Here is a 22,757-nt window from a genome sequence, read left to right on the forward strand (position 1 = left end):
TATGCAAATGAACCACCAATAATATGCAAATATAATGCAAACCGACCTGTGGGTTGAGGCGCATGGGTATTCCCGTCCACCCCAAGGGCGGTAGGTAGGTTCCCCAGGCCTTTTCCATGGCAACTGTCATTCAGGCGGTCTCCACGGTGACCGCGTGGCTGGGTGTGGCGGGGCTGGTGCTCCGGCGGGGGCGGGGGCTGTTGCGGGCGCCCCCCCTCCCCGGCTCCAAGCCTAGAGGAACCAGGAGTTTCGGTGTGCGAGCAGCTGCCATGGCGCCCGTCAAGGTGAGATCGGGCGGGGTGGTGAGCGGGACACCCCGGGGGCCTCAACCATCCAACCTGCCCCGCCCCTAGCTGGGACCCCCCCCGCCAACTCAGCCCCAGCGAGACCCGGGGCAGGGAGCTGGAGAGGCCGATCCCAGGGAGCCCCCTTAAATCAGCCCCCAGCTGGACCCCGGGGCAGAGAACGGGCCCCTGCATGGAGCCTCCTGGACAAGCCCCTCTCCAAAATCAGGGCCCCTCCTGGCAGTTCCCCTCGCCAGCTGGGACCTAGGGCTAGAGCAGAGCCCTCCCCCACCCTTCAGTTTAGCCCCCGATGCCTCCCCCCAACTGGAACCCTTGAAACCCGAGACCATGTCCCCAGTCCCTGAAGCTTGGAGGATCACTATCCCCTCGCAGGGCCCCCCAGAGCTCTTGCTTCACAAGGAAAGGAGCAAACCCACGGGGGGGATGGGGTTGGAATAAGGGTGGCGCTGAGCTCCCAACTCCCTCCAAATCTAGGGGGGGCAGGGAGAGGTTGGGAGTAGAAAGGGCTGATTGGGGGGTGAGTTTAAGGCAGGCTGGGGAAGGGGAGATCGAGGGAAGGATGTGCAGGGGTGGGGTTGAGAGTTGGGGGAGGCGTTAGAATTAGGGTGTAGGTTATGGAGTGAGATGGGAGGCAAGAGATGGAGGTTGGGGGTAGGTGGGGAGGGAGCTGGATTGTAGGGGAGGGGAAATGGGGTCAAGGCTGGGGAAAGGTGTGGGTGTGAGCTGGGGATGCTGGGTCACTAGTAAGGGATTAGTGGGAGGTGGGGGAAGATGGGGCTTGGTTGGGGTTGTGGGAGCTGGGCTGTGGGGGGAGGAGAGGGAGGTTGGTTGGTTGGTAAGGGAGGTACACAGCAACCCTGAAGGTTTGTGTTGTGGGTGGGGAACTGGGGGAGGTGTCCAACTCATGAGCTGGAGTAATCACTTTGGAAACTCCCAAGGCAGGGGTGCTGAGTCACTGAGTGTCTCCCCATGGGTTGTCGTGACAATGCCCCCCCCAGACACAATTGAGGAGTGCACACAGGGCTCTCCTGCTCACCTCAGGCTTTACACAGCAGAGTGGGATTCTAAGACAGGAAGCTGGCTGGGTGACTGGGAAGGGAGACCTCCCTCCTCCCCCCCCTTAGTCAGCTACTTGAGGCCCCCATCTGCATCTGTTCTGGTCATGCCCTGTTGGTGATAGGGCACGGGGTGCGGGGGTTGTAGCTGGGGCAAGAGGAACTGGATCCCAGTTGGAATTCCAGAGTGGGGGTAGCTCCTTCCCCTGCACTGGGGATGGGACATAGGCCCTGTGGGGGTCTGGCATAGGCTTTCTCTAGGCAAGGGGACTTGGCTAGGCCTCTGCCCAGCTCTCACTCCCTGTACCCCCAGGTTGGAGACAAGCTGCCCAGTGTGGAGGTGTACGAGGGGGACCCCGGCACCAAGGTGGATGTGGCCACACTCTTCAAGGGCAAGAAGGGGATTCTCTTCGGAGTGCCTGGTGCCTTCACCCCTGGCTGCTCCAAGGTGAGGCATGGAGACACCCCCACCCCCCCGGCAGTGTCCCCTCCCTCCAATACCCTACCCATTTTAGAACACACACACCAACTCCAGAGCATCCCCTCCCCCACCCTTTGCAACTCCCTCCCTTAGAGCACCCCATCATTCTAGGATGGCCCCTCACACCTCCTGCTCCCTGGAGCCCCCATCGCAGAGTTCCCTCATCCCCCTCCTCGGAGTATCCGCCACACCACCCAGCTCCCCAGAACTCACCCACCAGAGCATCCCTTCCGCCATCCCATCTCTGGGGCCAAGGGAGCTGCAAGGTGGACTGGAAAAGGACACATTTGTGAATTCAGTGTGCCCTTGAATGCCAGGGGCTGCCCAACTGCCTGCCTGGATCCATCGGCTAGTGTCTGATGCTGCCCCCCCACCCTGCATGCTGAGGAACTAATGCTCTTCCTGCCCCCCTCAGACCCACTTGCCGGGCTACGTGGAACAGGCTGGGGCGCTGAAGGCCAAGGGAGTGGAGCTGATCGCCTGCCTGGCCGTGAACGATGTCTTCGTCATGAGCGAATGGGGCAAGGCCCATGGGGCCCCGGGCAAGGTGAGCCAGGAGAGAGGGGAGCAAGGCACAAGGAGCCCAGGGCAAGGGGAGTGAAGGGAGAGAAAGGCAGGGGGAGTGTGTGTGTGGGGGGGGTTGAGCTATAGCACCCAGGGTGAGGGGGCCACTCAGCCCAGACCAGGAGGAGCATAGAGGGCAGGTGGGGGCACCAGCTAAGGGAATGTGGAGAGTCCCAAGGACCATAGCAAGGGAAATACAGAGGGTGGGACTAGGGGATCCAGGACAGTGGAAGTGAGCAGGGGTTGAGGCCCAGGGCAGTATCCTTATAGGGGGTGTATGTTGCTGAATCTCAGGGAACGAGGAGGAGCCTTTTCTCTCCCCCACTCAGCACCATCCTAACCCCACCGCTGTAGGAGCCCTGCCCCCACCGCTGCAGGCGGTGTGTGACTTCCAGGCAGCAGTGAGCACTTCCCTTCTCAGTAGGAGCTGTTGGTTATGCAAGAGGGAATCTATAGGTTGTGTAACCTCAGGAGTGGCTGTGGCTCTTGCCACTTCTATCCTTCCCTCAACCTCACAGGTGCCTCTTCACTGGCTCCCTAACCCTTTCCCCCTCCCCGCCCCCAGGTGCGGATGCTGGCTGACCCCACCGGAGCCTTCGGAAAGGTAATACCCCACCCACCCAACCCATGCCCTCAGGAGCCAGCTGGGGGTATCCTCCTCCTGGATCAGGATCAGTCCCAGTCTCCCTACCCATTGTCTGTGTAGCAGTCCCTGGACCTTCCCCTCCTAACCAGCTTGATAGCCCAGATTCAGGGCCCCCACCCCCTGGCCAGTCCTCTTTCCCACCCCACCATGTGCCTGTCTTCTGCTTCTCCCTTACCTGCTGTGTCAGATCCAGCCCCCCCCCCCCGGTGGTTTTTCTGCTCTGGGACTGTGGGGAAGGGTAGTGGAACCCCCATCCCCTACTAGAGGCATCCTGGATTCTGTTCCTCCCATGCCACCTCCCTGACACTGACAACAGGGACTGGGTTGGGGTCAAAGGGCATCTGAGGACCAAGCGGCTCCAGAAGTGAAGGCCCATTTGCAGAGTGCAGTTCCTGGGATGTGTCCTCTGCCTGGAGGGGGCCGGGGGGGCTGTCTGACACCCCCCCCCTTGATTTCCCTTTCTCCCCTAGGCTACGGAACTGCTGCTGGACAAGGAGACCCTGCGTGACCTCTTTGGGACCAACCGCTGCAAAAGGTAAAGCTGTGGGCTCCTTACCCCCCAGCAGCCTCTGAGGATACCCCCCTGGGGAGAGCTGAGGTTCTTTGTCTGTACAGGCAAGGGGTGGGCATGGGGATGTGTGTTAGGAGCTCAGAGGGGAGAGGATGCACCCCTGCAGCTGCAACTATGGACCTCTGGGATATCCCCTCTGCCTGGAGGTGAGGGGCTGGATGTGGAGAAGAGGGGAAGTCCTCCATTCCATCTCCATGGGAAAACCTGGGAGAGGCAAAGCCCCCCTGGCTATATCCCCACACTGATACCCCCAACCCTTCCTTCTCCATGATGGTGGTAGGGGGCACTAGGAGATGTGGGAGGGAGCCTGGCTGTGTCCCCACACTGAACCCCTAATCTCCTCCTGGGGTTCTCCATGGTGGTGGACGATAGGGTGGGAGGTGGGGAGAAGGGAATCCCTGGAGGAGAGGAGAGGGGGAGCCCCAATTGTGTTCTCACCCTGACCCCTCCCAGGTTTTCTGTGGTGGAGGATGGCACGGTGAGGAGGGGGCCCTGGCACTCATACCCCCCCATCTCTCTCAGGTTCTCCATGCTGCTGGAGAATGGTGTGGTGAAGGCTCTCAACGTGGAGGAGGATGGAACAGGGCTGACCTGCAGCCTGGCCAACAACATCCTCTCTCAGCTCTGAGCACCAGGACGCCAGGGTCCCTCCTGCTGCTGCTCCCTCCCCCCACCCCCACCCTAGCACCAGGAGCGGGGCAGCACGCCATCCTTTCCATGCATGATATGATGGTCTCCCCCTGGGGGAGGCCCCGGGGGGGGGGGCACAGTGATGCTGCTGCTGTTGCTCCTGCTGTCATGGGTTTGGCCTCTAGAGGGCACTCATGCTCTGATAGTGGTGTACTGCCCCACCATACTGTGTATCAACGGGAATAAACGGCTCTTGCCAGCCCTGCCTCTGTCTCTCTGCTGCGGGGGGAGGGGGACAGCCATAGACAAGGCATGGTAGAGGGGAAAGCTAGGGAGTGACCCAGACCCCAGTTCTATCCTGCTCACCCCTCCTCCCACTGAGTGCTGGCCTGCCCATGCCTCCTGCATTCCTTCCCCCCCCCCCCCCAAAAAAAAAAAAACAAACCCAAAACTCATCATCCTCTCTTGAGGCTTTGGGGGAAGAATAAACATCCTGATGGGGCAGGAGCCACACAAGCAGAGGGAGATTGCTGGTGTGTGGGGGGGGGGGTCTGTGCCCTAGAGATAGGGGGATCTCTGTGAGCATTGTTGAATCAAGGGGTGAGGTTTCCTGCTGCCCTGATTTCCCTGCCATGGGTGAGTAGTCGTACTACAGCCCCCTCCCCAGGGTTTCTGATTTGCTGAGCTGGGGCTGGCATGGGGTCCCTCTGGTGTCATGCTCTCCCCTAGCCCTGAGTCAAGGGGTCACAAGATCTAGGCTAGGCCCCCTGGACTTGAGGGTGGACTGGGACTCAGCACCTCCCCTGCCCATCTCAAAGCAGGACCCCACTGACCACTCCCAAGCAGGATCTTTGGTGTGGGCCCCATCATTGCCACAAGGGGGTGCTTGTGCTCCACCAAACCCCAGGCTTGTCCCATGTTTGGTGTGAGGGGGAAGGGATGGGGGTCTTGGAAACTGCCCCTCCCCGTGCTAGAATTCTCCCCATGCAATGCCTTGGCTACACTCCCCTCCAACTGCCCAGGCCAGGAACCCTGACTACTCCCAGTTAGAGTGACCAGATGTCCCAATTTTTGGGTCTTTTTCTTATAAGCTCCTATTACCCTGCCGTCCTGATTTTTCACACTTGCTGTCTGGTCACCCTACTCTCAGCTCCCTACCTCCCCCAGAGTGAGAACATGGGCCTCCTTCCCCCTCAGACCAGGAACCCCAACTCCCCCCACCCTTCTAATCCATGAGACCCAGCCCCCTACTTTTCCCAGAGTGGGAGGCCTGAGATTCCCACCCCTGTCCCATGTTCAGGCCTCCCATCGCCAAGCCAGGAGCCCTGGCTCCTTCCCTCTGCCATTGGCTGCGCAGGGGGTCCTGGCTTCTTCCCAGCAATGACATCTGAGTCAGGACAATGCACAGTGCTGGGAGGCTGATTTCCTGCCCCTCAGAGCAGCAGGGGGGCAGGATGTTCCCCTGCAGCTGCGCTGCCACCAGCATGAGGAGATGATTTGCCTCTGGCCTAAAATGATTTCCGAGGTGTATTATGGGTCTGAGTTCAGAGCCCTTTTCAGGCCGGGTGCTACACAGACTTCTGCCCCCCAACCAAGAGTGGACCTACATCCATTGGGATAGCCACTGCAGACCTATAAGGAGCAGGATGTGAATCAATTGGAGACCCAGCCTATTGGATTGGGGGTTCAGAGCAGGCCCCCCAACCTAGCAGCATTGGAGGTACTGGGAAATAGAGCAGAGACACTCTTGGGGGGCTAAGTGGGGTTTGGGAGAAAGGGGCTTAGTGGTGGGAGCTGAGAGTCATGTCCCAGGGGGGCTGCTGTGTTGCTCCCCCCATCACAAGGATGTGAGGTATTGAAAGGCAGTACAGCTGTCACCTATGGGGTGCCGGATGATGGCAAGATCTGCCGGATGATGCCCACTGCCGGATGATGGCAAGATCTGACTAGGAACGATGCCTACAGGTTTATACTGGGGAGAGGTGGTGGTGATGGGGAGGGGGTCCACTACACACACCGCCGATTAAGGGAAGGAGCCAGTCCCGCCCTGACGTGGTCGGGAGAGGGGTGCCCGTCACCTCCTCTCCCCTCCATGGTTGTTGATTGCTGGGGCCCTTCCTCCAGGGCTGGCTGCAGCTGGAAGCAGGATGCCTTGCTAGATGGGCCCAAGGGTCTGATCCAAGGCAGGGGGGCCCAAGGGTCTGATCTGGAGGGAATGGAGCAGGATACTGATCTAGATGGGTCTGATCTCAGGCAGAAGGCAGACAAGATACTGTCCAGATGGGCCTATGGCTCTGATCTAGAGCAAGGGAAAGTGGGATACTGGGGTAGATGGGTGGAGTGGGAGAGGTCCCCAATTCCCTCCAAGCTGGGGGTGGGGAGAGACCTACCGGCAGCTTTCAGGGGTCTGGTAGGCGCCAATGGGAGTTTCCGTCCTCCCACCCACAGCAGGTCTGCTATGGGTGCTGGTTTCCTGGCATCCCTGCAGGGCTTCCCCCCTCCCTCCCCCAACCGCTCCCGACCCTGTGATTGCGGAAGTTCCTCTTTGCGCAGCTCAGAAAACCAGAGTGGGGGGAGCCTGGCTGGGGCGGGGGGGAGCGGACGCACCTGGGTGCTGGATCCCCCTTTGTGGGATCCGCACCAACCACAGAGACCCAAGCAGAGGATGGACAGGGACGAACGGGTCTTGGAGAGCCTGGGGGATTTCGTCTCGGGTCCCCTTGTCACATGGGTGAGTGTGGTTGGGAGAGGGGAACTGTGCCTCTCTGGGGAAGGATGGGAGCCGTGTCCTGGGCAGAGCTGTGCCCCTTGGGGGGTGGGAGTCATGCCCTTGTGGGGAGCTGTGGCCCTCGGGTGGGGGGGGAGATAGAACTGTGCAGAATCCTGCCCTCCCACGCCCTGCTGAGCCACCCACAATTGGGACACTGTACCTACCTCTCTAGCAATGGGATGGAGAGGGGGCTGGGGTGAGGAGGGAGGGGATTGGGGTTGGGGTTTAAATGAGGTGAGGTGGGGGTGGCTGCAAAAGTTGGAGTGAATGGAAGCTTGGGTTGAGTTGGAATTAGAAGTGAGTTGGGGGGTTGGGCTGAGGTGGGGGTGCTCTGGGGTGTTGAGGGGAGTGGTCTGTTGGGAGAGGGAGGAAGGCCCCATCCCCAGGCCTGGTGTGGGGGAGGCATGAGCCCCAGAAGGGACCTCTGGGGCTGGGGCCCTCTCTGACACCCTGGTCCCAGCACCCTGGGCTGGGCCCAGCCCCCACAGACAGCTTGGAAACGGGCGTGGGGGAGGGAAGCACATCCTGTGTGCACTGCGAGGGGCAGGGCAGGAGCCTCCATGGGACTCCTGGCTCCTACGGGTGGAGACCTTAGGCCCGGGGAGAAGGTGAGCGAGGACCCCCTGGACTGGGATTGGGGGCACTGGCGTCAGGCCCTGCCAGGCCCAGGTCAGGGAGGGGCAATAACAGCGCTGCCTGTCTCTGCTCCCCAGGTGCGGACGCTGGAGAATCTGGTGCCGCTGGGGTGGGTGCAGGACGAGCCCCAAAGTCCCAGTGCCCCAGACAGACAGGCAAGGGCCCAGGAGTATTTCCTGCACCTGGCAGATGGAGCCTTCCTCACCCAAGTCATGCGGCTGATGTGAGTGACGGGCAGTGAGGATAGGGGAACAGAGATGGGGAACCAGCTGTGCAGTCAGTGGGGGATCTGGACTGTGTTGGGGAGCCCAGCTTGGGGGCAGTGGGGGCTTGAGGCTGTATTTGGGGGTTCAGCTGGGGGGCCATGAGGAGGGGCTGTGTTGGTGGGACTAGCTGGGCAGGCAGTTGGTGGCCCAGGCTGTGCTGGGAGGACCAGCTGAGGGGCTTCTGGGCCGTGTTGGGGGCCCCAGCAGGGGAGCAGTGGGGGGACACTCAACCGTGCTTGAGAGGCCCAGGCTGTGTTGTGGGACCCGACTGGTGGGCACTTGGGGATGTTTCACCCATTCCTTTTATTCCCCTCCCCGGCAGAGAACCAACCCCCTGGCGTGCCCGGCCACCCCAGAGCCAGCAGGGCGACGAGAGGCTGCGACTCCAGACCCTGCACACCCTGCTGCAGCAGCTTCGCACTTTCTACCAGGTCGAGGTGCTGGGATGGGGGAGCAGCACACCCAGAGAGTGAACCTCTGTCTCCCAGGGTGTGGGGTGGCTGGGGGCCTGAGGAGTGTGCTTGGGTCTGCATCGTCCCCTCCTGCCTGTGTACACTTGTGCTCTCATATGTGCACACTTTTGTCTCTGCCGGCAGTGCACTCTCATGTGCTCGCATTTGCACACTTGCGTCTGTGTACGCTCATGCTCTCGTGTTTGCAGGCCCACTGCTTGGCTAAGTGCACAGGGAGCCGTTCCTCTCTCACCTCTGTGATGCGCAATCCACAGGGGCGGGCAGGCAGGAAGGGGAAGTGGTCAGCATCTGTGCAGCTCCTGACGCACAGCTAGGCGAGTCACTTACTCCACAGTGACACCCAGGGAGCTCCTCCAGGGGTTATGGGGCAGACGCAGGGGGAACCCCTCCCAGTAGTCAAAGGTTCTTGACATCCAACCTTTGACCTTTGCAGGATGATCTGCAGCAGCTGATTCTAATGCCTCCCCCTAATATGCAGCTTCTCGCCAGAGACCCCCTGACAGGTAACTGTTTGGAGGGGCAGTACTGGGCTTGATGGGTCCATAGGTCTGGTTCTGTCTGAGGAGCTGGAGAGGTGGGATAGTGGGCAGGATGGGCCCAGGGGTCTGATCACCTGGAGGGGTGAAAGGGGTCTGTCTCTGGCTGTATTTACCCTTCCCTCCCACTGTCTTAGAGCAGGGCATCGAGGAGATGCGGAAGCTGCTGCTGCTGCTGCTGGGGGCTGCTGTGCAGGTACGTGGGGGGTCTAGGGGGTGGGGAGTGCACCCCACCAGGGAGGAGGGTCTGTGCAGCCAGCACTACCAGGTGTCTCCCATGCCCTGGCTGGCTGAGACATGGAGCAGCTTTCAGTGGGGACTATGGGTTAATGGAAATTTCCTCCCAGGGTTAAGTGGTATCACGGATTTCAAGGCCAGAAGATCCCACTGTGATCATTCAGGCTGGCCTCCTGTCTAGCACAGGCCAGAGGCCAGCCCTGAAACAATTCCTGGTTGAACTTACTGAGCAGATCTTACAGAACAACATCCAGCCATGATCAGGGCCGACCCTTGACCAAATTGTGCCCCAGGCATGGAGCAACTTCACCCTCCATTTGTTAAACTTTTGAATACCTTATTTTTTATTGCATTTGTAGCTCATTTAATGACTTTGATGCACGATTTGCATGCATGATTTATCCCTGTCATATAAGACGATCAATTTGCGCACTAGGATCTATAAAGCTGTATTTATTCATGCCATATATAAGCAAATTAAAAAAAATTAATTTCCTCTAAGTTTACAGTAACTTTTTAATTTTAAGAATAACTGAAATGTACTAACATCAAGAAATTGAACTTTGCCCCAACATTGGGTGGACCAGTATTAAATAGTGTTACAGTAGGTGACAGCCTTAGAATGTTAACACGCATCCTTTAGTTCAAAAGGTCACTTTTCTTGCCTTCATTTGTCTAAACCTTTCTTCGATGAACACTCAAGCAGTGTCAATGAGTGAGCAAAAGAACTTCCTCTGGAATTTTCTTCTGAGCTTCCCATCACCTCATCTCTGTCCTCATAACCAAACTGTTGCTTCTTTCGACGAACACGAATTTCCTTGAAGACAGGCTCAACTCCTAAGTTTTCCACCATTTCTTTGGCAGCCGTGATTCATCTTCAAATCTGTTCTCTCTGTTGGCCATGACAAAATAAAGGCAGATTCTTGTCAAAGCAGGAGCGATCGCAATGTCCATCGACTAAGTTTGCAATGCCGGACTCACAACCTTTGCTTGGAACAGGATATCATGCCAAATTACAGTTGAGACCAGCAACTGGAAGTCAGTGAGCTGGTTCGCCAGGCTTTGCTCCTCTTGTCAGATTCTGGCCTTGGCTTTATTCGAACTGCACCACTTCCATCAGGGTGTCGTAAACCTGTCACTTGGTACCTCACTTGCCTTATGCTGTCAATGCGGCTCTCTCAGAGAATATCATGTAGCAGCTTTACGGTCAGATTTGTAACATTGTCCGTGAGGATCTTCCACCTGATAGTTGGTGCTGAAAAGAGGATGTATATCCTTTGCAGTGCTCCAAAGAGAGATACTGAATCTAAAGAAGATGACGCTGCATCTGACACAACCAGGTTGAGCCAGAAGGCACGACGAAAGTTCTGGGATTCAGCGCAAGGATCCTTGCCTGGACACCACAGTTTCTTCCCTTCATGTTCATGCCATTGTCACAATATCACAGCTGGGCTCTCACTTCGCTTCAGTCCTTCTTATATCTCAGACTGACTGACTGGCAACGTCCCGCCCCTTACGTGCCCGCCAGGGCATGGCTGACAACATTCTAGGAGGTTCGAGGACAATGAATCCCCAGACAGAACCCCCGAAACATTTTACTTCAAACATTCTATTTTCCCTTTTGTCACAAACAAAAACAGCCCCCAAACCCAGTGCCCTGCAAGCTTGGCACCCTGGGCAGTTGCCTGCCCCTAAACCAGCCCCTGGTTGTGGTCTAAACATTGTGAGTGATGGAGAGAATACACCATAGCCCTTGGCAAGTTATCCTCATAGTTAATTCCCCTCATTGGTACAAATTTACCCCTTATTTCCAGTCCGAATTTGTCCAGCTTCAATTTCCTGCCACTGGACCATGCTAGACCTTTGGCTGCTAGGTTGAAGAGCCCTTTATTAAATATGTGTTTCCTATGTAGGTACCTCTAGACAGGGATCAAATCACCCGTCAACCTTCTCTTTGTTAAGCTGAATAGATTGAGCTCCTTGGGTCTCTCACTATGGCACGTTTTCTAGTCCCTTCATCGTTCTTGTAGCTCTTCTCTGAAGCCTTCTCCAGTTTCTTAACATCCTTCTGGAATTGTTGGCACCCGATCTGGAGGCAGGAGTCCAGTAGTGGTCACACCAGAGTATCCTGGGGTGAGGGGAAAACGTGGGGCATCAGGGCCATAGCAGCCCTTAGAGGCACCCTGAGAAAGAGAGACTGACAGATGCTGACAGCTGTTTCTTTGTGACCCCACATCCCTCCACTCTCTGTGCCTCCTCCCCCTCCTCAAAACCTTCCCACTCTATGCCGCCTCTCCTCCCCACACACCCCTGCCTCTGCACATGCCCATTGGTGCTGTCTCTCCTCTCCTCCCTGCATCTCCTCCCTCCCCCTGCACCTCATCCTCTGCACCCTGTCCTCACCCTCTGTGCTGCCCCATACCCCCTCCTTCCACAGTGTGAGCGAAAGGCAGAGGTCATTGAACGGATCCAGGGACTGGACATCGAGACCCAGACTGTGCTGGCCAGTGCCATCCAGGATGTAAGAACACCCGCCGTTGGCACGACCTTTCCTTCTGCTCCTTGTGGCTGGGTCCCCCCAGATGAGCCCCCAAGGGACAGTCACCAGTGGCACCCCATCGGGCAGCACCAGGCTGCACTTGCCCAGATGCAGGGGCTTGAGGAATTATGGGGGAGCTGTAGGCAGGAAGGCTGTAGCACTTGTGCAAGAGGCTGTAGCACTTGTGCAAGAGGCTGTAGCACTTGTGCAAGAGGCTGGCAAGGGCGAGACTGCTGTGCGAGGACTGTGAGGTGTGGGCCTGTGAGAGCCGTGGGAAGGGGAGGCTGTGTGAGGAGCTGACGTGGGGGGAGGCCATGATGTATGTGCTGAGGCAGACGTGAAGGAGGCCGTGTGAGGAGCTGACATGCAAGGGGAGACCATGTGAGGAGCTGGTGTGCAAGGAGAGGCCATGAGGCATGTGCCAGGGGCAGGCGTGACGTGTTGCTCTTGTGTTGCAGGTGACACAGGGCCCAAGGGTGGTGCTGAACCTGCAGTGGGGGGCACTGGCTGAGCTGCACCCCCTGGAGCTGACACGGGTCCTTCAGGAGCTGTCGTCCCAGCTGCGGGGCCTGGTGCAGGAGCGGGATGCAAGTGTGGAGGTGAGGGGGGCCCTCCGGCACATTCCTACCACTCCCAGCCCTCCCTGTGCTCCTTCCCACCCATAGCCCCCCTCTCTGGGGGTTTTCCTATCCACTGCCCCCTGGGTTCCCCTGACCCCCCAAGGCTCTGATACCTCTTCCCCCTCCTGCAGTCTCCTTGAGCTCTCCCCATCCCTCTGACCCCCTCAGATCCTTCTTGTGCTGCCCCCCCTTCCCCCGTTCCCTGGACATTTCCCACCCACACCCCCTCCTGTTCTTCCCACCCCGTCTAACCCAGCTGTCTTGCAGAGGCTGTGGGAGCTGCAGCAGGAGCGCGAGCTGTCATCCCCCCATGGCCAACTGTCCCCCGAGGGGCCCTGGGACAATCGCCAGCACCTCGGGGTGCAACTGGCTGACGCCCGGGGCCAGGCCCGGCGCCTGCGCCAGGAACTGTGAGTGTGGGGGGGAGGGCACTGATGGGAATGGGGTGGTTCTGGGATGGGGGGCAATTAGGATGGGGTGGGGGGAGTAGGTCCTAGGGGTGTTAGAGGGCACAGAGGACAAGAGGGGGATCCTGAGATGGGGGGTTCTAGTGAGGAGGAGCCCTCAAGGGGATTAGGAATGGGTGTGAGGGAGGTACCTGGGGATCCCAGTGTGTGTGTGAGGGGAGGCCATGGGGGTATCCCTGACGTGCCCTCCTGGGGGCTCTGACCCTCCTCACCCCCACCAAGGGAGGAGAAATCTGAGGAGCTGCTGGATCAGCACCAGGAGCTGCAGGAGCTGGAGGCCGAGTTGAGAAGGCTGCGACAAGAGGTACCAATCCCACCGCGCAATGCCCTGGGCCCTGACCCTGTTACCCCCTCCCCACATGCCCTGTTCCCCCCACCTCAGTGCCCTGGGCCCTGATCCTGTTCCCTCCACCCCAATGCTCTGGGCCCTGACCTTGTTCCCCCACACATGCCCTGTTCCCCCCGCCTCAGTGCCCTAGGACATGATCCTATTCCCTCCACCCCAATGCTCTGGGCCCTGACCCTGTTCCCCCCAACATGCCCTGTTCCCCCCACCCCAGTGCCCTGGGCCCTGACCCTGTTCTCCTTGCCCCAGTGCCCTGGGCCCTGCCCCTGATCCTCTCCCCCCAGTGCCCTGGACCTTGACTCTGTTCCCCCCCACATGCCCTGTTCCTCGCCCCCCACATGCCTTGTTTCCCCCGCCCCAGTGCCCTGGGCCCTGACCCCTGACCCTGTTCCCCCTGTCCCAGTGTCCTGTTCCCTCCACCCCAATGCTCTGGGCCCTGACCCTGTTCCCCTCACCCTAGTGCCCTGACTCTGTTCACCCTGCCCCTGTGCCCTGGGCCCTGCCCCTGTTCTCCCCCCCCTCAATGCCCCAGGCTCTAACCTAGTGTGTCTTCCCCCCAGCACCGGGCAGTGGCGGGTGAGGCGCGCCTGGCAGGGCTGTACCGGGATGAGCTGGATGCCATGCGAGAGAAGGCGGCCCGGGCTGAGCGCCTGCAGGGGGAGCTCTCGGCCCTGCGGGAGCGACTACCCACACTGGAGCGGTGCCGGGGCAGGCTGGAGGTGAAGGGGCATGGGGTGGAGGAGGCACAGGGGATATGTCATGGATCCACAGGATTGGAGCTATGCCCCCAGCTTTGGAACAGTGTCTTTGAGGAACCCCACCCCACTCTTCCTTCAGGGCAGGCCGCCTGCTGAGACTGACTCTCTGGGGTGCCAGCCTCTCTGCCCCGTGCTGTAAATAGTCCAGCTGAGACAGGCTCCTGGTGGAGACTTGCCCACTGTGGAGGGGTTAATGCAGCGACACCAAACCGCACAGAGAAAGGAAAGTAACGCCTAGTTCCATGTAGTCGGCCCAGAGCCCAGCCAGGCTGAAGTGATGCTCTCTCACTTCCTCCTTAGTCTGTCTCCAGGGGAGAGTGAGTGCCCAGGCCCTGTCCAGCAGCCAGCCCATCTCCCCCACCCCCCAGTCCTCTGTGCACCAACTGGGGTCTCTGGAAATCCAGAGTCACTGGAGTTTGTCTTGTCTCTCTGGCCCCTCTGTTGATTGGGTGAGTTTCAACCAGTTCTTTTACAGGTCTACACATGGAGGTGAGACACGCCCCGCCCCGCGCCGATCGCTATGTCTCTGAGAGCAAACTTAATCCCTTCCCTGCCAACCCTGCAACAAAGAGGGGAAATTGAGGCACACACAGGATTCATAAAATATACCACAAAATTCCTAGTTTGTCACAAAGCTGTGGGGGGGTTTTGGGCTAGTGGGGGTGATAGTGAGGGGTGATAGGCCAGTGGGGCCCAGTGGGAGGAGGATGGGGAAGTACTTCTTGTCAGGAGAAGTTAGGGGGCTGTGGGCTGTAAGGGGCTTGGGGGCAGCGGGGGTTTCTCAGTAGGAAGAGTGGGGGAGGGAGACAGAGTGGGTCTGTTTGATGGTTCTCAGAGGTCGCCTCGTTACCCCCTGCCTCTAGTGAGAGGGAGTCTTGCCCATGGTTGGGTGACAGCTCCCTACCCCCACCAGCCTGTCAGCCCCCACGCATTCTCCTCTGTGCTGTGCCTGTCTTTGCCTTGCACCCCAGTGCAGAGCCCCTTTGAAGCCGCCTTCTGTGATACCCCTTCCGATGTGGGCTGCTCACAGAAATCCCAGCTCCTCTGCCCCCAAAGGAGCAGTGTACTCCAGCTGACTAATTTTACCTTAAATCACTGCTTCTGTAAACCTCATGCTTATAATAAAACCCAGGTAGGTTTCGTTAAGCAAGAACAGAGATTCCACCAGAAATGAGAGGGAAGAAAACATATAGTTACAATACAAAACAAAATCATAAAATGCTCATGAACCCTCTCCTAGCTAATGAAGTAGGTTCCCTGCCCCCCCAAAAGAAGTTCAGTCTGTTGCAGAGCTGGCTGACTTAGGAAACCAGGATCCAAACTTTCATGAGAAAGACCCCAGTCCATAAGATGTTTTTTCAGTGAATGGTTCCAGGGCACCTCTCCCAGTTCCATGTGATACTGAATCAGCCTCTTATCTCTATTCCTTCTGGAAGTAAAAAAAAGAACTGACAGGGATTTGTAAGGGATTTTAATGCATGACAGTTTTTGTTAGCAAAAGTTAGGCTAGCTGTAATTCTAATAACGCAAAATTTGTAAAAGCGGGGATTGTGTAAGGTAAGTAAAAAAAAACTATGTAAAAAGTTATTGCAACCTTATATAAAAATATGTAAATAAAATAAAATGTGAACTAAATAGGACCAGCCCCTGTCTGTTGTAATGGCCTCCAAGTGGTTTCCATTGTTTGCAGTTGGTGTCGATGGTTTTCTATTGCTAGACTTGGGCCTTGGCTATACTGGCGCTTTACAGCACTGCAACTTTCTCACTCAGGGGTGTGAAAAAAACACACCCCTGAGTGCTGCAAGATACAGCGCTGCAAAGCGCCAGTGTAAACAGTGCTGCAGCGCTGGGAGCGCGGCTCCCAGCGCTGCAAGCTAATCCCCATGAGGAGGTGGAGTACGCGCAGCGCTGGGAGAGCTCTCCCCCAGCACTGGTGCTGCGACCACACTCACACTTCAAAGCGCTCCCGCGGCAGCGCTTTGAAGTTTCGAGTGTAGCCAAGCCCTTGGAGGAGCTGAGGGACAGAGGGGCACTGTGTGGCGGTCAGTGGGTCTTGGGGGACTCTGACTGGGCTCTCTCCCTGACAGGAGGAGCAGGCCTTCTCCCAGGCCCTGCTGGACAGCAAGACCCAGCTGGAGGGGCAGCTGGAATCCGCCCGCGCCCGAGCCCAGCACCTGCCCCAGCTCGAGAAGGAGAATCTGCTGCTGCGGAGCCAATTAGAGCAAGTTGAAGAGGTGAGACCCCCAACCTCAAAAGGCCCCCTGCCCCCTCTTCATGGTGCCCCCTCCAGGCACCTGCGCGCACAGCCTATCCTGGTACCAGGCTAAATGCTCACTGCCCCTCGCTGGGCTTTCCCCAAGTGATCCCTGTGACGGGTTAGATCGCAGAACCCCCCCTTGGGAGCTGCCACCTTATGTGCCCAGACTACTTTTACCCCTGCCTTCCCTGCCAGTTCAGGGCCCCAGCACCCTGTCTTGCTGAGCCAGATGCTCCCATCTGATTCAGCGCAGACCCAGGGTCTGAATTACTTGCCCAAAGCTGCAGGTTTACCTGAAAGCAGCTAACAGAAGGGTTCCTGTTGTTAACACTTAGATACCCAACTCCCAGTGGGGTCTAAACCCAAATAAATCCGTTTTACCTTATATAAAGCTTATGCAGGGTAAACTCATAAATTGTTCGCCCTCTATAACACTGATAGAGAGAGATGCACGGCTGTTTGCTCCCCCAGGTATTAATACATACTCTGAGTTAATTAATTAGTAAAAAGTGATTTTATTAAATACAGAAAGTAGGATTTAAGTGGTTCCAAGTAGTAACAGACAGAACAAAGTAAGTCACCAAGAAAAATAAAATAAAACGTGCAAATCTATGTCTAATCAAACTGAATACAGATATTCTCACCCTCAAAGATGCTTCGGTACGTTTTTTTTCTCAGACTGGACCCTTCCAAGTCTGGGCACAATTCTTTCCCCTGGTACATCTCTTGTTTCAGCTTAGGTGGCAGCTAGGAGATTCTTCATGATGGCTCCTCCTGCTTTGTTCTGTTTTACCCCTTTATGTATCTTTTGCATAAGGCGGGAATCCTTTGTCCCTCTCTGGGTTCCCACCCCCTCCTTCTCAATGGAAAGACGCCAGGTTAAAGATGGATTCCAGTTCAGGTGACATAGTCACATGTCACTGCAAGACTTCATTGCCCGCTTGCCAGCACACACGTATACAGGAAGACTTACAAGTAAAACAGAGCCATCTGCAGACAATTGTCCTGGTTAATGAGAGACATCGAGATTCCAAACCACCGTTAATGGCCCACACTTTGCATAACTGCAATAGGCCCTCCGAGTTATATTTCATATTTCTAGTTTCAGATACAAGAGTGATACATTTATACAAATAGAATGATCACACTCAATAGATTATAAGATTTGTAATGATACCCTTACAAGAGACCTTTTGCCTGAAGCATATTCCAGTTACATTATATTCACTCATTAGCATATTTTAATAAAACCATCACAACCTCCACAGGTGCCTGCTGGGATCCCATGATTCACCCCTCTCAGAGCAGCCCCTGGGGACAGCCACCGGTCAGCCACTGGTCTTTGTGTCTCAGTCAGGCTGTCAGCTGTGTCCCCAGCAGCCTGGCCAGCCTCTCCCAGCTCACCCAAACCTCTCCATGTTCTACAGATGTGTGTGCGGGGAGGTCAGGGCTCCTTTGACCCCAGGCTTAGCCTTGAGAAGAGAAACACCCCCCCCCGGGGCCGGCTGGGGCCAGCTGGGGGAACTGCTCCCCATTGCCATTGTTCTCATCACTCCTTTGAAGCTAGTACCTGAGAGGCTTGTCTCTGCATCTCTGTTTTCCCTGCCCTGTTCTGTTCTAGCTCTGTGCACTCAGGCAGGCAGCAAGGCACAAGGGAAACCCAGTCATACAGAGCCCTCAGAATAAATGCTACAGACCTTTTCCTCAGTCTGTCACAACCTCACAGCGCCCCTTGCTGGGAAAGGCTGGGCTGAAGTAGCAGGGACCTCCCTGCACAGGCAGTGCTCCTGCCCTGTTCCTTACAGCGCCCCTTGCTGGGAGAGGCCAGGGCTGGGGTAGCTCTCCCCACAGCTAGTGCTCCTGACCCTCCCTATGGTGCCCTTTGTAGGAATCTCTCAGAAGTGTAGGGAGCCCTCTATGCTAACAGTCTCTGTGTCATGGATTCACAGGGTCTGGTCTAAGTCCCAGTCTTTAATCTGTTTCCTGAGGGCACTCCCCTTTTGTCCAGGGATCTGTACTGTTCTGTAGGGGCAGGCCTGTGGCCTCCATGACTCTGAAACTGGACCTTTGGGCTCCAGCTACTCCAGTGTCCCTCTGTGGCTCCCTGCAGCGAGTTCAGCTGAGACTTTTCCCCCGTCAGGACGCAATGCTCCTTAGGCTTGGTTGCCACTGAAAAGCTAACTCGACCCAGAGGCGTGGCTCAGGGAAGCTGAGCTAACCCCCAGTGTAGACAGTGCTAGGTCGCTCGGAGAATTCTTTTGCTGACCTAGCTACCACCTCTCGGGGAGGTGAATTAACTGCGGTGATGGGAGAGTCCCTCCGCTTGGTTGGCAGTGTCCTCTCTGAAGCACTGCAGCTGTGCCACTGATACATGTCAAGTGTAGACAAGGCCTCAGTCAGCAATGGCAGCAACACCAGGCAACTGGTTCAAAACAAGGGCACCTTCATTCATGACCTGGTCAGAAGTCTTGGAGTTAGCGTGAGAGAGGCTGGGTCCGGACAGAGTTCCGGCTTTGCTGTGCCCCGACCCCTGCTTCCCCTGAGCTCCTCTCCCTGTCCCCTTTGCCAGTGCCAGGCAGGGCCGGCTTTAGGCCTATTCCACTAATTCCCCCAAATCGGGCCCCGCACCTAAGGGGGCCCCGCGCCCAGTGAGAATCCCTTCCCTGGCTAGAGGCACCTTTTTAATTTTTACTCACCTGGCGGCGCTTCGGGTCTTCAGCGGCACTTCGGCGGCAGGTCCTTCATTGCCACTGAAGACCTGGAGTGAGTGAAGGACCCGCTGCCGAAGTGCCGCCGAAGACTCAGAGCACCACCCGGTGAATACAAGCCCCACGTGTTTTTTTACATGTTTTTTTTTTTAAGTCATCCCTGCCAGGGCCCCGTCAAAACTGTTTGAATTGGGCCCCACACTTCCTAAAGCTGGTCCTGGTGCCAGGGGCGCCAGCATGTGGCTGTGAACCCCGCTCTTCCTCCCCCTGCTTCCTGACACCTCTCGTCTTTGCTGTCTGACGCAGCTCTGCCACACTCCCTCAGCTGCCTCTGCAGCCTGGAGTTTGTTGTCTCGGGGGGTCTGCTGGTGCAGCCCAGCCCAGACCCAGACCCTCGTGCTCCATGCCAGGAGAAGCATTGTAGCCCCTCTGCAACCAGTGGGCATCTGTACCAAGGCTGAGGGGGAGATGCACACTGTTCATAAGGCTATTACAGAAAACTCTGCCCCCAGGAGCGGGAGCGGGAGCGTCAGCAGTTGGAGGAGCTGCAGCAGGAGAAGGTGTTGCTGGAGGGGATGCTGAGGCAGAATCTAGGGGAGTCCCAGCACCTGTCCTGGGAAGAGGAGCAGGAGCCCAATGAGGCTCCCAATGGTGAGTGTCTCCTCCTCCCCTTTCTCCCAGGCCCCCCAGCTCCCCCCACAGCTCATTGATGTGACACTGTCTTCTCCCAGACCCTGCTGAGATTCCCAAGTCCTTGAGCTATGAGGTGACCGAGGTGACATCCAGCCGCCTGCTAGCACTGGAGCGGGAGAACCAGGAGCTGCGCCGGAGGCTGCAGGAGGCACTAGAGGCCCCGGGAGAACCCAGGAGTCCAGGCCTTGAGCAGAAGAATAAGGCCCTCAGCAAAGAGGTGAGGGAGATGGGGCTCCTAGAAGAAAATTCAAGGCCTTGTGTGCCCCACCCCTCAGCCAGCCAGTCCCCTGGCCTGGCCCTGGGGCTGGATTGGAGCTGGCAGCCCCCAGAGGAGAAAGGCCCTGTGTCCCATTCCTTAACGAGGGGCTATCTGGGGAGGAGTTGAGCATGTGTCAGAGGAGTGTCTCCATGTTGTTTTTGGGGATAGGAGGGGTTGGGGTGGGGGGAAGGCTGTATGTGAGGGTTTGAAGGGTGGGATCTCTCTTGGGGAAGCCTTGGGGGGGTCCTGTGCATTGGGGAAGGATAGAGAAGGGGAGTCTGCCAGGTTTTAGTGGAAGGGGGGGATCTCTGGGGGCTGTGTGTTGGAGAGAGTGGGGGAAGGGGGATCTGTGGAGGAGGCTGTGTTGAGGGGACAGGGATAGGTTGTTTCTGTGAGGGAGTGATGGGAGATGAGGTGTCTGTGGAGGGGTCAGTGGAAGGAGGGAGGGGTGCCTTTGGGGGTTCTGTGTGTTGCGGTACAGGGGAGAGGGTGTCTCCACGGGAGGTGTCTGTGGGGTGGGGGGAGGGTGGTCTCCATGCCAGCCCAGTCCCCCCTCAACCCCCAGTTGCCTGGCACAGGTGCAGCGGCTGGGGGCAGAGCTGGAAGCCCAGCGGGCCCGGAGCTCCCAGGAGCGGGAGGAGCTGAGCGCCGCCCTGCTGGTGGAGAAAGAGCAGCTGGAGTGGGAGCTGCGCAGCTTGCAGGAGCAGCGGCACTGCGAGGTGGGGCATGGTGCCCGGGGGAGAGGGCAGGGCAAGGTGTGCAAGGAGTTGTCATTTGGGGCAGTAGAAGGGCGCTGCAGGGGGAAGGCAGCAGGCCCAGGAGTGCCCCTAGCATGGTGCCCCCACATGGCTCAGGCAGCATGAAGGGGTCAGTCCCATTGCCTGGAGCCCTGAGTGGCTGGAGGAGTGGGTGAGCACGGTGGGAATCCCATCACCCTACCCTCCCTGCTGCCAGCCTGTCTCCCATTGGAGGAGACCAATGCCATGGCAGAGTATGGGGACAGGGGACTGGCTGCAGGTTGTCACAGATTAATAGGGCTGTTACACCCCAGCCTTTACACAGTCTCCCAGCAGTGCCAGTGACCCCTTTAGTGCCCCAGACCCAGGGCAACCATGCAGCCTCAGCAACTCCTGGTTTGGACCTTTGGGTGCCAGCCCCCTGCTCCCCTCACGAGCTCCCCCACCAGTGCAGCTGCGACCAGACTGCCGTGGAGATTCTCCCTTCTCCAGGCCGAGGGAGCATTGATTAGTCACCTGGGATCCAGTGTCGCAGGGTCCTCAGGCCGGCCTGGGAGCCCAGGCTTCTGCCAGAGCCCGTGTTGGCGGGAGCCAGGACCCCAGCATGTCCTGCTGTCCTGAGACTGAGCTTTGCTCTCTGCCCCTTCAGGGAATGGCTACCCTGCAGTAATGGGGTGTGATTGTCGCTCGTGCAGACATAGCAGAGCTAGCTCCAATCTCGCTGGCTTGACCCCAGAGCAGCGAAGCAGCAGCAGCATGGGCTAGCACCCAAGTAATGACCAGGGTGGCAGGCAGGTGTGGGCAGTTGTCTGGTCTGGAAGCAGAGGGCACCAGCCATGCCTCATTCCCCTCAGGAATAGCAGCAACAAGCCTGTGGGCGCAGAGGCCTGCACAGGGATCATAACCCTATTACCAAAACTGCTCTTCTTTGGGTGGGGCTGGGGGAGGCTCATATGGCTTAGGCCAGGAGGACACATGGGTAGGCAGGAGGCTCAAAGGCAGCCTGGACCCCTGGGGATCAGCCTGGGGCAGGGCCCTCCTCTGAGTTCCCACCACAAGGGGCAGGAGGCGCCCTGGGCTGGTGGGGGCAATAGAAGGTATCCCTCAGTACATCCAGTTACTATGCTATTGTTGGGGGCAGGATAGGGCACAGGGCGGCATGTGGGGCAGTGAATCCCCATAGGCCTGCTGAATTGTCCCTGGTGCCAATGCCAAATGTGTGTCTGTCCAGATCAGAGTCAATGCTGCGTCATATCTGGGGGCAGCATGTATGTGGGGGTTTGATTCCTGCCTTCCTAGGCACTGGCCAAAGGGAACCAAGTGGGGCTCAGGCATGTGGCTACAGAGTTGGGAATCCAGGGTGCCCCTGCCATGCCAGCGAGTCCCTAACCAGCTCTGTTCCCCTTCCCCCCAGCAGGGGTCTCTGCAGAGCCAGGGGGACCCAGGTGCCTGGGCCCAGGAGCAGCAGGAGGCACTGGCAGAGAGTGGACGCCGGCTATGCCAGGTAGAGGAGCGGGCGTCCAGCCTGCAGGAGGCATTGCTCCGGCTAGAAGCCACTCATGCCAAGGCTCTGGAGGGGCTGACTGCCTCCCAGGAGGCCCGGGGGCGCCTGGAGCAGGAACTGCTGAGACTGCGGCAGGAGCTGGAGCAGCAGCGCCTGGAGGCCCTGCTGCTGGGGCAGCTGGAGGCCGAGGTCCAGGTGCTGGAGAAGGAGCGAGAGGCGCTACAGGCGGAGTTGAGTCAAGCTGAGCGGGAGCTGGCGGAGGCCCGGGGCAGTCTGGAGGCAGAGCGGCAGCGGGCTGGGCGCCAGGCTGAACAGGCGCGGGAGGCCACGGAGGAGTTACGGGCATCCGAGCGTGAGCTGGGCACTCTGCAGCGAGGGCTGGAGCAACACAAAGCGGCCCTGACCCAGTTGGAGGGCGAGCGAGGGGCGCTGGAGGCGGTGCTGAGCCAGGCTGAGAGAGAGCGCCGGGTGCTGGACAAGGAGATCCGGCGTCTGCGGGCCCAGACCCAGGCCCAAGAGGAAGCACTGGCAGAACAGGGCCGCCGGGCCGCCCAGCTGGAGGCCCAGAGCCGGCTGCAGGCGCTGGAATTGGGCGGGCTGAGAGAGACAGCGCAGCGGCTGCAGGAGCTGGAGCAGGAGAGCAAGGGGCTGCGGGAGCAGCTGGCAGCTGAGCGCAAGGCCTCAGCTGCTCTGCGGGAG

The 22,757-nt window shown here is 58.2% G+C and overlaps 2 protein-coding genes across 4 annotated transcripts in view; both read left to right on the forward strand.

The window, feature by feature from the left end:
- The first annotated feature begins 52 nt into the window (after positions 1-52).
- PRDX5 (peroxiredoxin 5) lies at positions 53-4,511 on the forward strand. The gene is made up of 6 exons (XM_030570804.1): positions 53-284; positions 1,674-1,808; positions 2,257-2,388; positions 2,971-3,009; positions 3,522-3,586; positions 4,145-4,511. The coding sequence occupies exons 1-6, from the start codon at positions 117-119 to the stop codon at positions 4,248-4,250; spliced, it is 645 nt and encodes a 214-aa protein (XP_030426664.1). The 5' UTR covers positions 53-116; the 3' UTR covers positions 4,251-4,511.
- Positions 4,512-4,607: 96 nt separating this feature from the next.
- CCDC88B (coiled-coil domain containing 88B) overlaps positions 4,608-22,757 on the forward strand; it is a 28,789-nt gene continuing 10,639 nt past the window's right edge. Inside the window, exons 1-15 of one of the 3 annotated variants that reach the window (XM_030570798.1) lie at positions 4,608-6,983; positions 7,736-7,881; positions 8,247-8,355; positions 8,831-8,900; positions 9,071-9,129; positions 11,608-11,691; positions 12,168-12,308; positions 12,597-12,739; positions 13,019-13,100; positions 13,703-13,861; positions 15,988-16,134; positions 19,378-19,516; positions 19,597-19,775; positions 20,396-20,536; positions 21,969-22,757. In XM_030570798.1, coding sequence (XP_030426658.1) covers positions 6,345-6,983; positions 7,736-7,881; positions 8,247-8,355; positions 8,831-8,900; positions 9,071-9,129; positions 11,608-11,691; positions 12,168-12,308; positions 12,597-12,739; positions 13,019-13,100; positions 13,703-13,861; positions 15,988-16,134; positions 19,378-19,516; positions 19,597-19,775; positions 20,396-20,536; positions 21,969-22,757 — 3,027 coding nt within the window. In that variant the 5' untranslated portion in view covers positions 4,608-6,344. The remainder of the gene's footprint in view (positions 6,984-7,735; positions 7,882-8,246; positions 8,356-8,830; positions 8,901-9,070; positions 9,130-11,607; positions 11,692-12,167; positions 12,309-12,596; positions 12,740-13,018; positions 13,101-13,702; positions 13,862-15,987; positions 16,135-19,377; positions 19,517-19,596; positions 19,776-20,395; positions 20,537-21,968) is intronic. The other 2 variants (XM_030570799.1, XM_030570800.1) reach the window with 2 other exon arrangements.

This window comes from Gopherus evgoodei, chromosome 7, assembly GCF_007399415.2.
Source record: "Gopherus evgoodei ecotype Sinaloan lineage chromosome 7, rGopEvg1_v1.p, whole genome shotgun sequence".
NCBI classification, from domain to species: domain Eukaryota; kingdom Metazoa; phylum Chordata; order Testudines; family Testudinidae; genus Gopherus; species Gopherus evgoodei.

Coding starts and splice junctions, on each gene's coding strand:
- PRDX5 (XM_030570804.1), top strand. CDS start 117: ATGGCAACTGTCATTCAGGCGGTCTCCACGGTGACCGCGTGGCTGGGT. Junction 2,389..2,970: donor CCCATGGGGCCCCGGGCAAG/GTGAGCCAGGAG, acceptor CCCCGCCCCCAG/GTGCGGATGCTGGCTGACCC. Junction 3,010..3,521: donor CCACCGGAGCCTTCGGAAAG/GTAATACCCCAC, acceptor TTTCTCCCCTAG/GCTACGGAACTGCTGCTGGA.